The 14,027-nt window shown below is 33.8% G+C and overlaps 1 protein-coding gene across 10 annotated transcripts in view; it reads right to left on the bottom strand.

Annotated features, from left to right (window-relative positions):
• LOC18444027 (Protein kinase superfamily protein) overlaps positions 1–8,612 on the bottom strand; it is a 47,353-nt gene extending 38,741 nt beyond the window's left edge. For 7 of the 10 annotated variants that reach the window (XR_016058925.1, XR_016058924.1, XR_016058927.1 and 4 more), the window contains exons 1-5: positions 8,273–8,612; positions 7,758–7,907; positions 3,931–4,107; positions 3,553–3,696; positions 1–60 (exon numbers count right to left, since the gene is read on the bottom strand). The exon at positions 1–60 is cut by the window's left edge and continues 46 nt beyond it. Coding sequence is in view for 5 of the 10 variants with exons in the window: in XM_088871263.1 (XP_088727389.1) it covers positions 1–60; positions 3,553–3,696; positions 3,931–4,107; positions 7,758–7,907; positions 8,273–8,506 (765 nt within the window). In the remaining 5 variants the exon portion in view is untranslated. Of the gene's footprint in view, positions 61–3,552; positions 3,697–3,930; positions 4,108–5,673; positions 5,918–7,757; positions 7,908–8,272 lie in introns of those variants that run through there. The other 3 variants (XM_088871265.1, XM_088871264.1, XM_088871266.1) reach the window with 2 other exon arrangements.
• Positions 8,613–14,027: the final 5,415 nt, after the last annotated feature.

The raw sequence follows: 14,027 nt of genomic DNA, 5'->3' as shown, positions 1-14,027 counted from the left end.
TGGCTGACCAAGTTCCTCTTCTATGAGAGTCATTGCTACATTATCTGGGAAAGAAGGAACCTTCAATATTATCAAGCAGAAGCTAATCAGAAAGTTCCTGTGAAATCGAAGGATAAAAAGACAGCATATACAAGGAAGAAGAAAATATTACATGCAGAACATTGGCACCATTCTACCTTTACGATATTGGATATCCATACAAAATGGTCAAGAGTTCAGAATAGCATGTGTCAAAGATAAAGACAGCAAGCATTGCAAACAGTCTTCAAATGCAAGCGAAAAATGTTAAGTACTAGATCTGAGTCTGTGAAAATACTCCCAAAACGAAGAAAACCTAAGATCTATAAACTCGTGAAGATGCTTAGATGGCACCTATTAATTTTTGGAACGCCCCTAAGTTTGGTAGGAAATACAAATCTCCTAGTTTCCTCAAAAAAAATGGCCACATAACATCTATCAATCGGAAAGAATCACAGTCCGCAACTTTTTATGTTCACAGATAAATGACAAATATACTGACGTCTTTGAGTTTCAACATAGAAAGCAGTGGTTTAAAAAACGGATCGGTGCCCCGGATCGGGCACCTCAAAAACCCATCCGGATCGGTGAATCGGCGATCCGGATCGGGAATCCGCCGAATCGGTTCGATTACGCCTTAAACAAAATCCAAAAAAATTATGAAAATTCATTATAAATGTAATTTTTTAAGAATCCAATAAGAAATACGCGTATTACATTAGTAACTTTCATTTTTAATCAATTTGTGAATAATTAAGATGTTCTTTCCCTATATGAACTTATGTTAACCATTAAATTTGCATCACATAAAACAAAAAACATAGAATTACCATGGATAAAATATATAACCATACATAGAATACAATAAATAATGGATTACATCGATGAAAAATGGCCACTAAAATCTCGAATTGGCGGAAAACCCCAATCCACTAAAAACAAAACACCAAATTATTACAACCGAACTAACTATAATCCAAAATTATTACAACCTATCTAACTATAATATTATATATTGCAACGAACATTGTTGGTTTATATTTTGTTATATAAATAATAACAAATTTTAAATATTTTATAATATCATTTAATTTAAAATGTATTATTGACAACTATAAGAAAAATAATGCATTACAAGATTTATAATGCAAATAAATAAATAAAATATTTGATTACCAATATAGAAATTATTCGAATGCGCATCAATTTTCGAAATAACACTTCAAATTTTCAATTTTTTAGAATTCTAGAGTAAATTTAATGGAAGAGATTGTTAAAGACAGAGAGATATTTCAAATGTGTATGAATCATATCTTGAAATTAATATTCCTAAATTTATGTTAAAGCTTACCATATTATAAAAATAAAAATTATAATTAGATCAATTATTCCTAGTTTGTATTAAAAAATATTTGTTGTATTAAGAAATATCTTTTATTTTTTTGACAAGAAATACTTGTTGTATTTTTTTTTTTAAGAGAAAATATGACATTTGTTATATTACCTTTTTTTTTTTTTACAAGAAAAAAAAAGAAGATGTTATATTATCTTTTTTTTTTTGCTTGTTGTATTACTTTTTATTTTTTTACAAGAAAATAAGAAAATAATGCTGCTGGTACCTTTTATTTTGTTTTCTTGACAAGAAATATTTGTTTTATTACCTTTTTTTTTACAAGAAAAAAAAGAAGATGTATTGTCTTTTTTGTTTTTTAGCAAGAAATGCTTGTTGTATTCCTATTTATTTTATTTTATTTTTATGATATTATTTTCTTCAGTTTAGTTCTTTTTTAAGACAAAAGTAAAAACCTATCTTCTTTTTATTTGTTTTTTGAGAAAATTTCGTATAGAACCCTAATTCCTCGTATTATTTCATAGTAGACCCTCATTCGGTTTTTCTTTCAAGCAGCATAAGAAAACCCCTAAAGATTTCACCATACCCCTCATTTCTTATCTCCCTCATTTATTGACTTTCGATCATAAAACTTAGCTCTAACAAATCTTTTAATACCATTTCAACCCAAAAACCTTTTTAATGGGTGGAAAGGGAAAAAGATGGTTAAAAACGTATTTGTGATGAAATGGTATAAAAAGATTTGTTGGGACTAATTTTTATGGTCAAAAGTCAATAAAAGAGGAAGATAAGAGATGAGGAGGTGCAGTGAAATCCTAAGGGATTTCCTTATGTAGCTTGAAAAAAAAACAGAAAGAGGGTCTACTATGAAATAATATGAGGAATTAGGATTTTATACGAAATTTTCCCTTGTTCTTTTTTATGATTTTTTTTTTTTTTTTTTTATGAAGACAAAAAGTGAATTGCACAATAGCGTCCCAACTGGGATTCGAGCTTGGGACGTCACACATAGAAACACTGCTGCTAACCACCGTAGCCCTCCACGCACTACTGAAAAGTCTTTTACAATAATTACTCATATTGAATGACTTTTCAACATAATATCGCTTAGCGCAAGTCCCACATCGAAGAATTGGAGAAAGTTTACACGATATAAATATCTTAAGAAAAGTTAAACGTTAACGCGATAGAGAGAAAGGGTACGCCTACGGTCATATTTTGAACAAAATTACTATAATGTCCTCAGTTAAGGACTCGTTCTATGACGTCACAAAGCGTCTGGAATTGCGATTTATGACTTAATCAAAGCGATTCACTATTCAAAATCGTCGATTCTCTTTTAGGTTCGGGCGATTCCTGGTTTTACAAAAGAATCGACACAGGGTGACCGATTTCCGTGTCGACTCGAACGAGTCCGTTGCGACTCGCCAATTTTTAAAACCCTGATCTAAAGTGATAATGAATCATTGAGAATTTACAAGTATCAATTGTAAATTTCTGTGTTTTTAGAGGTTGATTGGGTGAATGAACCTTGATCCATTTGATTTATTCTTTTCATAGAAATCAATAGTTATATATCATGACTTTATCATTCCAAAAACATTTCATATCAAGTAGAATATTGCTTAAGAAATATTGACTCAATGCAAAAGAAAGTCCCACTCTGAGCCAGACACAATTAACAATGGACTGTTTAATATTCGATACGAATGAATAGATAGTAAGCCACTGTACCACGCCAAATTTTATTACTCTTAGTGAAGTTTATTTGCAGAGATCAAATATACCCTCGATTTATAAGATAGCAAATTTACTGCTCAAAGAGAAGACGAGATCCAGACTTCTTTTCTAATAGGCGGCTGATACTCATCGAATGAATAGAGTCAGAGGTCAATGAAAATAAAGCTATTTGGTTCACACATAGAAGTAGCACAGTGATTTCTTATTGGTAGATATTTTACGACAAGTACTTTCTACATCTTTTGAAAGGATTTCTATGACATGTACATCATGTAAGGAAGTAATGATGTAAACAGAGACATACGTATCATTGTGCATTTGTGTGCTTTTAGCAGTTGATTGGTAAATGAAACATGACAATTTCGCATACTCTCAAAGTGTTATTTTATTGTATATATATATATATATAGGTAAACAGAAGAAACTAGCACAGATAATCAAACCTTATCGCAAAGCTTCTGCAACTCAGTCATGGCAGCAGGAGACAATATATCAGGTCGAATGCTCAGAGCCTGTCCAAGTTTTATATATGCTGGTCCTAAAGAGGTCACAATCTCTCTCAGTTCAATGGCCCGCGCGACTTCATTCTAGAAGAAAAGTAGCATTTGATATCAAAACTAATCACAAATAATGCCTTTAAAAACAAGTATCACGCCTCATAGCTGTATCTTTAATAAACAAGACAACAACCACTCTCGATATTTGATTTCAAATGCAGCATTCAACTACATAAAAGTACAAAGAAAATGTATGCGCATGTGTGAATCCCACTGAAACAAACTAGCTTCATGAACAAAAGCCAAACAGTGGGAGCTCTTTACCTCCTTAACCTTCTTGTTAATAACATCCCATAATAACCCTGAAAGAAATCCACCAGCCACCGACAATAACTGAACAATACGTGTTGCGACTGCATGAGGACGTTTGCCCCAATAAGATGAAATAACAACAGGATCATAAACTAAAGGTAATGTCTCGCTGCCTTGAGAATCTGAGACCTGAAAATGTGCAGGTCAATTCATTGCATGAGAAACAAATATCAAAGTTTGGTCCAATACAATAATATCACCTTATAGACAAACATAAATTGAAAGCAATATGGGCAGAACCATAACATACATCCCGAAGCAAATAATTGAGGTGCTTCTATTATCTATTTTTATCCAACAATTCAGGAACTCATCATCGACGGAGCATTATCCCAATTATTTGGGATCGGCTATACGAATATTATGATGCCATTCCACTCAATCAAGGGTCATAACCTCAGTCACACCATAAACCAATATATCTTTTCTCACTACTTCCATCCATGTCCTTCATAGCCTTCCTCTTGCCCTTTTTCCACTTGAACCAAATCACCCCTCCTAACTGGTGTTGTTATAGTTTGACGCAGCACATGACCAAACCACCTAACTCTACATTCCCTCATTTAATCGCCTATTGGAGCTACACTTAAATTCCCGCAAATATATTCATTCTGAATTCTATCTTCCTTGTCTTGCCACTCATCCATCTCAACATCGTCATCTCAACTACACTAATTCTATGGATATGTTATTTCTTGACTGCCCAACATTTCGTCTCAAAAACATGGCTGGTCTTATAGCCATCCTATAGAGCTTACCCTTTAATTTCAATGGTATGCAACGATTACATAAGACTCCATAAAGTATATCTCCACTTCGTCCGCCCAGCTCTAATTCTATGAGCGATATCCTCCTTAATCACTCCTTTCTCATGGATTATCAACCCAAGATATCAAAAATAATCTCTTTTAGTACTTATTGTTCATCAACGTTAACTAATTTGCCGTTTCCGCTCATATTATTACTAAACTTGCATTCCATATATTTTTGTCTTAGTTGAGCTTAATTTAAAACCTTTAGATTTTAAAGCAACGCTTTAAAGTTTTAACTTTGTGTTTACGCCTTCTCTAGTTTCATCAATCAAAACTATGTAATGCTAGAGAAGATTCTCCAAATAATTCAGAAACTCATACAAATTCCATATTCCCACAGACATCACATTGTAGAGAAGATTTAATGCCAGACATGATATAGATATAGTAGGTGGTTCCACAGAAAACCATCAATTGTAGATTCAACAACAAGAATAGTGTAATATAATAAACTGTGCCTGGAATGGCATGAGCACAGGATGAACTATGAGGGCATGAAACAAAACTATGTCACATCCCAGAAATGTGAAGAACCATAACATACATCTCAGAGAAAATCTTTGAGATCAATTTTATGTGTCGTACTTCCACAAAAAACTTAATAATTTAAGAAGCTCTACCATAGTAGGAAACACATGTAGAGAAGATGAAATGCCAGGCATGATGCTCTAAGTGGCTCTGCAAATAACCATCAGTTACGCATTCAATGAAATTGACTTTTAGGGAAAGGCATACTCATGCTTGGAAAAAAAAATTAACACAGATGTTGATGAATCAATAAATCTTATGAAGATTGTTCTAAAGAAGAATGCACAAAAGGAAAAAATGGAAGAATGTTTACAGCACCCACTTGTAACTCATATAGTAATAATGTTCCCCATACCTTTGTACAAATACCTAATATACTAGTCATATTCCCCACAGAGCCCCTTTTTGCCCTGTCCACCCCTTGCAATGCAGTGAGCAAACAGTTGGAATGAATCAGGGAAACCAATATGATAGCCACAGTCAATAATCTAGCAAGGACTGCAACATCATAACAATGTGATAATCATTTCAAGAGCCACTCTAGAGGAGGATAGCCTTGCCCAAAAGCTTCACTAGGTGATCTCACATGCAAAGATGACCTGCACCAATCATTTAATATTGTGAAGCCAAATTAAACTTCTTCCATAACAATCTACTTCACAATATTATCAGTTGCAGGTACCAAATCAAATTCGCCCAAATTATTAATATAACCTGATGATGCAATCAACTTTCGAATAACATAATTTTTCATCCGGATGTCTGTTGGGGTCCAAGCTTAAAACAAAGATCCCTTAGAGATCCATTCCCATTATCTCTATGGCTTTTCGTAATTTGGAAATTTCTAACGTAAATCATCGTTGAACGTTTGTCTTTTCAGAATGGAGTCATGATTGCAATTGGGCTTTCATTTTAGTTTCTTTAAGTTGCTGAGTTTCTAGAAAGTAAGGTTCCAATCCTAGTTAAATAGAACTCATGACTCTCTATAACTACCCGTGTTGGCCCATGGCCAATTCATATTGAAGTTGAGTGATTAAATTGAGCTGCCAATTGCAGAGAGAGACTCTTGAGAGAAGAGATTCCTCAACTATTTTTGTAAAGAAGAGTTGTTCTACAACTTTTCCCTAATTTCAAGGGTCTCCCCAAAGGTTAGAGCCCTTCTTTTAGTGGAGATATTCCATAAGTCCCTGGCTTGTGAGTGGGATGTTCTCCCCAGTTAAGTTTGGCCCAATTTTTCATTCCCCTTTTGTATTGTGTGGCACATCTCCATCCAAGATTCCCCACAAGAAAATTCCTCACCCATTCAAATCCTTTCATAAACCCTAGGTAAATCTCTCCAAACATTAATAAAACATATATTCTAGAATATACAGTTAACTTCATCAAAAACAAAAAACATATATCCTAGAATACAGTAAACATATAGCTATACCCTATAGCCTTCAAACTTAAAGTTTAGATCTCAGATTTGTCGTAATTTAACCCTAGAATCCATCTCATCATCATCCTATCTTGCTGAAACTGCTAAATTCCAGTAATCTTTAACCCCTTAAGAAGCCTTAAAATATATCCTAAACCCTGCCCTAGCCTAACCAAAACCTTCCCCGTAACCCTAATCCTAGGTGCACTTCATTTAGTTCCACCCTAGTTAAGAAAAATTATTAAGGCCCAAAACCGTGCTGCCCTAATCTTTATAGGAACCTAGAAACATTTCGGAGTTATAAATCTAACTCAATTAGAGATTTCCTAATTGTATCCAAACCCTTTCTTAATATACCGTTCTTGAGGGTCACACTTGTGTAGGAGCCAAAGCCCTTGGTCCTACATCACCTGATCTGATATTTTCAGAAATTGAGTCTACTTGAGTCCAAAGCTTGGTCAATGACAATGTACAAAAACAAAGTCCAGAATTTAGAAGTGTGTTTTGGAAGTGAGCTCCTCATAGTCACTGGATTATTATCCTAATAATAATCCAAGTAAACAAAGCCCGGACTTCCAGACTTTTGTTTGAACTGTTGAAGCAGTGATACCCCAATGTTAACGTTAGATTCAATTCAAATAAAGTCTACATTTTCATTTCCAGATCTCCAGTTGTGTGTAAGGCATACTTTTTCTTGGGTCACTAGGGCAAAGGATAGTGTCGCCCCATATATATTCACGATCGAAAGTCCAGAAAAGAAAAGTTGAATCATAATTTTCATCTCTTTTTTTTTTGGGCAAATGATTTTCATCTCCTTCTTTGAAGCTAAAAAGAAGAGCTCGCATACAAAGGAACCATATCAATTTGCATTTACGCAACTTTCTCATAGGAAGAAAAACCTTATCTTGTCCCCAAAATCAGAAAGCATCAATTAAACTCCGTCACTAACAAAATGTAATTTCAAACGAATCTAACAACATGAATCTATCATAACCTCTATCAAAGCAATTCAAACCAACCTCTACAAGTCGAAGCTGGACATCATCAGCAGCGAACAGAGAATCAGACAAATTTTGGCCCCGAAGACCCCTCATAAGAGAAGCCAACTGTTCATCTTCCTCCATCTGTGCCCTAAAGTTCTTAATGTCATCTGAAACATTGCCAAGACTCTGCACAAACATAAATTCATAATAATGGAACATAGTCACAAGAAGTTTCCAAAAAAGCTGAAAATTTAAAACAAAACTAATTCATCAGCCTATGATAAGTATGGCGCAAAATTCAATACGAGAAAAAAGTGGATGTAGCTCCAAATTTCACTAACCAGCAAGCCCAAACCCCAAAGTTCCACTAAAAAATCATAAGAAACTCAAACAAAAACAAAACTTAAATTCAGAAAATCAAATAAAGAAATTATAAGTTGATAACATCATGCTTTTAAACCTGCTGAAACCAAGTATTCAAAGAAAAAAAAAACCGTAAGATGAGAGAGAGAGATGTAGCTCAAATTTTCACTTTCTTAAGAAATCCTCACCTTGTAAGTGCCATTCAATTTTGATTTCGTCCCATTCAAGGGTTTTGATTTCATAATCGCCGAAGTTTCAGCGTCAGTTCTTGGCCCAGTGGCAACAGCCCGAATTAAAGTCCTTCTTCGCCTCTCCCTTAAGAATCTATGTTGAAATGCTCTGCAATTCCTTTGCTCCGAGGCAGTAAGAAAGGGAGACAAGCGAGATTGGACACGACGACAGAGGAGATGAGATGCGTCCATTGGTGTATGGAGCACTCTCACTCCTCTATGCTTAGAGAGAGGAAGAGAGAGAACACCCTGTAGCTCAAATGTACGGAGTCAAACAAGTAGAAGGTAGAGAGAGAGTGAAGAGAGCGCAGCTGAGAGGATTACTTGTAGAGAGAGAAAGAGGGGACAGGACTTTTTGTTGACAGAGGGACGGCTGGTCTGGCCGTTGCTCTTGCAAATGAACCAGGAGACAGAGAGAGAGAGAGAGAGAGAGAGAGAGGGAGGGGAGAGAGTTGAAACTTGAAAGCTAGAGAGAGAGTTATTTTTGGGGGTGTGAGTGTTGAAACTAGAAAGGTCGAGAGAGAGTTGAAATTTGAAAGCCAGAGAGCGAGTTATTATTGGGGGTGTGAGCGTTGAAACTAGAAAGCTAGAGAGAGAGTTGAAACTTGATAGCTAGAGAGAGAGTTATTTGTTCGGACTTGGGAGAGAGTCGGTGGTTGTTGATACACGTAATTGCTGCTCAACCAATCGAAAATGCAGAGCCCCATGTTTTCCATTTTTTTGTGTGGTGCACCCATTTATTGTGGTAAGAGATTAATAATGCCAAGCGCGGAGAATATGCTCCCCTGAGACCATATTGTACATTTGCTCTTCCAGGCGAAACTTGAGAGAAATTTTACACTTGTACCCTTTTAAAAAAGGGAAAGTTCATGTAGAGCCGAGGCTCTAAACAATCAAATTGAAGCCTACATCAAAAATTCCACTAGAAGTGGTTGTTTTGATGCCTAAATATCTTCAAATTGATCATCTCGACATCATAAGCATGGACAAGAGAAAAAAATAGATTTCAAGTTTTGAAAATAGTGTATTTTGTAACACAATTTTGGACTGTCAATTTTCAAGATTTTCAAGTTTTCATAGATCTGTCGATCTATACTATTTTTGAAACTTTAAACTCTATAAATAAGATGAAATTATATTTTAAAGTTATCACAAAGATTTCCAATATTGAAACCATGTTTCTCAGCACTATCTGAAGGTATGCTCTAATTTAATTGTTTAGAGCCTGGGCTCCATAAAAACCTCGCCTTTTAAAATATGAGTGTGGTTTGTATAGTTCCAAGCTCTAAACAATCAAATTAGAGCCCACCTTCAAAATAGTGTCGAGCAATGTAGTTGCAATACTGAAAATCTTTGTGATAGCTTTAAAATATATTTTCATCTTTAATTATAAAATTTAAAACTTTAAAAATAGTGTAGATCAAGTAGATCTATGAAAACTTGAAAATCTTGAAAATTGAGGGTCCAAAAATGTGTTACAAAATGTATTATGTCCAAAACTTGAAATCTATTGTTTTTCTCATGTCCACACATCTTGATATCGAGATGATCAATTTGAGAATATTTGGGTATCAAAACAACATATTCTAGTGAAATTTTTTAAGTGGGCTTTAATTTGATTGTTTAAAGTGTCTGCTCTATATAAACTTTTCCTTTTAAAAAATATAGGGAAAGTATACAATGAGATCATTTACCTTTGGTACAACGTGGTCGCAGTTAATCTTGACCATTGGATGTGAAATTTGATGGTTGCAATTATTTTATTAACCAAGCTTAAAGTTCAAAAGAAATTTTTCCGAACTTTGTGATACACCTAAGTTATCAAATTTCATATATGATGGTTAAAAGTAATTGTGACCTCCTTATACCAATGGTAAATAGTCTCATTGTAGTTTTTCTATAATTTTATATTGAAAATGTATACAAATAGATCATTTGCTTTTTGGTAGGTCGCAATTACTCGTATTCATCATATTTCAAATCTTGTCGTTGTAAGAGTGTCATTTACTAGACCCAAAGTTCAAAAAAACATTCTTGAACTTTTTAAACACACTCCAAACCATCGAATTTCACATCTAATAACTAGAAATAATTGTGACCTCTTTATAATAAAGATAAACGGTCTCGTAGTATATAATACCTTATATATTGTACTTCTATACCTTATTGTTTGTTTTTTCTCCAAATACCCTTACCTTAAGCCTAAAACATTCAAATTATGTCTTTGGATCATGAATTTTGGATATTGACTTTGAACCCTGACTTAATTCATATAAGTTCAAATCTTGAAGATCTAAAGTTGACAATTTCATTATCCCTTCAGATTATAAAGGTCCAAAATCAAGACTCTCATGTTTTGACTATGGACCTTCATGACATAAAGTCAAGAGTTTTAACTTGACTTCGGATCTTGAAAATTCTAACTCAAGAACTTCTTTTTCTACTTCCCACTTTGGATGTTTTGGAACTTTAAGGTCTAAAGTAGGGGCAATTCAAGATACTATAAAAAAGGGAGAAAATATAGGTATGAATGTAAAATACAAACTTTAGGGGATTTTCTCAAACTTGAAAGAGTTACTTAGGGATTTTTTGATATTAAATTTTGCAATCCATGTAAAAGTTATTGGATATTTATTTTCTTAAGTTGGATTTCTTAATCTTAAGTACTTCTTTTTTTTGACAAATAGCAGAGTATTTATTTGAAGAATTTTTAAACACTTAGACTTTGTCATCTATAATTAAACAGCTTCCATTTTACATTTAGAAGTTAAATTTTAGCATGGGTTTAATATTTTTCTGGATTTTTATTAGGAAAATTGTTTCATGCATTGGGAGACGCATTTCTACATATGTGATCCTCTAGGTATAAAACATCCATCTTAAAGATAAATACAAATGGGTGGTCTATCTAAAAAAAGTTAGAAATAACGACCCAAAAGATTTCTTCATAAAATAATTATTTTTAATTTTATTTTATTTTATTTTTTTTTATACTCATGATCTCATTTTATGTCCTTAAAAATTGGGACATAAAATCCATCTCAAAAATATATTTGTAAAAGAGGACACATTTCTACATGGACTCAAACAAACCTTGTCCTTTTTATTATCTCACGGTGGTCTCTAAGTTGAAGAAGTTGACAAAAGCGGCTGCCTTCCCACAATTAGAGGGAGTGAAATTACTCCTTCCTTATGTTACTCGAGGGGGTGGAGTGTGTATGCTTGGCTCCCTTAGGAGCATAGTGTACATCCACTTCTTTAGTCAGAAGACGCCCTTGTCAGAATTTTTTTCAATCTAAATATTTGAGTACTTCTTAAGAATCACTAGATAATTGAGATCTTACCATCCAAAAATTGGATGGTACGTATTCACTCATGATACATTTTCTTTTTCAAGTACATCAAAGGTGCAATTCTTTTTATTGAAGCAAATCTATTGTTGAAGTGGTTACATCCCATATATTTGAGATGTAAAATTAATCCTAGATAGGGTTCTACTTAAGGGAGTAAATGGGCAACATACTCCTATGAGAGCATAATATCTTTTACTAAATGACAAAACTAGAGAAAGTCTTGTAGCGACGGTGGGAGGATAAAATCTTTCGAATATAATTTCGTGTGGTTAGTTTTGTCATTTTCCAAGGGAAAAAGATTAAAAAAAGAAGTAAAGCCTCGCTTCAAAACTCATCGAAAATTATAGTATCAGCATCGGAAAACTTTCAACTCGATCATCTTGACGTTGATTATCATGGTTGTGAAAAAAAAAAATTAGGATTTTAAGGTCTAGTATACAATGTAGTGTAACACATTATCTACACCGTTCATTTCCAAGTGTTCATGGATCCATAAGATCCATACCATTTTTTGAGCTACAAATTTTATAATTAATAATGGAAATAGATTTTAGAGCCATCTCAAGAACTTCGAATGCTCAAAAAAGTTTCCGACAAAATTTCATGAAGAGGCTTTACTTTTTTTCGTAGAGCCTATTGTAGAAGCTGCATCCTTTGCCGATAATGGTGCAATTAATAGGTGAAATTTTGATTTGAAACACATTTTTTGGACCATCCTTAAAAGAAATGGGGCCTACACTTTGACCTGTCTATTGTGAAATCAACCGGACCACCTTCTTGGAAGCGTTTCCCAAGCAAAACGCCAAGGTCACAGGTCCAACCCAATTGAGGCCCCCTTTTGTTTTCTTTTACTTCTTCCTAGATATGGCTTTAGACTTTTGGAAAGAGAATGAAGGGACAGCAGCTATAACAACCCTCAAAGACATTCCTTAATCCCCTGTTTAGAGTTTCCTCTTCTTTTCATTCTCAACAGTCAATTCTATGGTGTCAACCATCTTATGTTTCATTTTGTTCCTATTTGCTGCTCATGCCTCTTTGATTCCTTCCTCTCAGCTGTTACATGTCTTTTCATTTTGAGGAACTCATTTATGGCATGTTTGGTTCGTGTGAAATTGTTTTTCGAAAAATATTTTCATTTGAAAAATTTATCTCATGTGGTTAAATGCAGAAATATTTTTACATTAATTAGTTGTCAATTTATGGGAAAAAATGCACTGAGACCGATTGATATGAAAATATTCTCACATTTAACCACATGAGAAAAAATTTTCAATATATAAATGATTTTTAGAAAATAATTTTACGTGAACGAAATGTGGCTGTTTTTTGTGCTTCTATCCTTGATGTCTTTGTTGTTCATTTCTTGTATCTTCTCCACTTGATTCAAGGAAGAAATGATTAATTTTAGTTTACAACATTCTAGTCTATGGGTTGGAAACCTTTGATAAATCATTTTATTGGGTATACATATTATGATCCCCCATGATCATATGATATGTTGTTATAGGCGCGATCATTTTCAACTCACATTCGAAATGTATATAAACCGAATAAATTTAGGTGTGGTATGAGTAGACGATAAGATGAGAAAGAGTATATTTAGGTAGGCTGGTCATGTGTGGCACAAACCTAGTACAACACCTGTTAAGAGGTGCGAATTAGTTCAAGTAAAATGGTTGAAAAGGACAAAAGACCGACCCCAAAAGGATGTGATGAGAAGTCGTCCAAAAAAATATAAAGACTTACGATGATGACTCCAAATGTATACAATATACTGGTCATGGGCCGGTCTAGTATATTATTTAGTGTCTAAATTTACTTTCTCCACTTCAAATTTTCTTCTTTGATTTACTTTTCTTTCATTTGATGCTCTTCTATTTTGTTTCTTAAATATCTATTTGGTCTCTTTATCTATCTCATCTTTGGTTTTTCCCTCCACTCTTATTGTAGCCATCCACGTATTTATAGTTTTAAGTGGTCAACACTTACGTTTTACCTAGTAAAATACAGAAACAGTGCTAGTGAGAGTTCATGACATCATATCAACCGTTTTTATTTTTCCAGATCCAGAGCTTCTTCCCATTTTTGAGGCATTTTCTTTTTCCCTTAATTACTTTTGTCCTCTGGAGAATCTCCATTTTAACATCTTTTCGAAGTGTATACAGCATCGAGGCTCTGAACAATCAAATTTGAGCCTTCCTCAAAATTTTCATTAGAAGATGTTGTTTTGATGCACAAATATCTTCAAATTGATCATTTCAACATCAAGATGCATGGACATGAGAAAAAATTGGATTTCGAGTTTCAAAAATAGTGTATTTTGTAACACATTTTTTTACCGTCAATTTTCAAGATTTTCA

This window comes from Amborella trichopoda, chromosome 7 (assembly GCF_054954075.1).
Source record: "Amborella trichopoda isolate Santa Cruz 75 chromosome 7, AtrichopodaSantaCruz75HAP2 v2.0, whole genome shotgun sequence".
NCBI lineage: Eukaryota > Viridiplantae > Streptophyta > Magnoliopsida > Amborellales > Amborellaceae > Amborella > Amborella trichopoda.
Note: the sequence above shows the minus strand (reverse complement) of the source record. Positions and strands in the feature narration are given on the sequence as shown.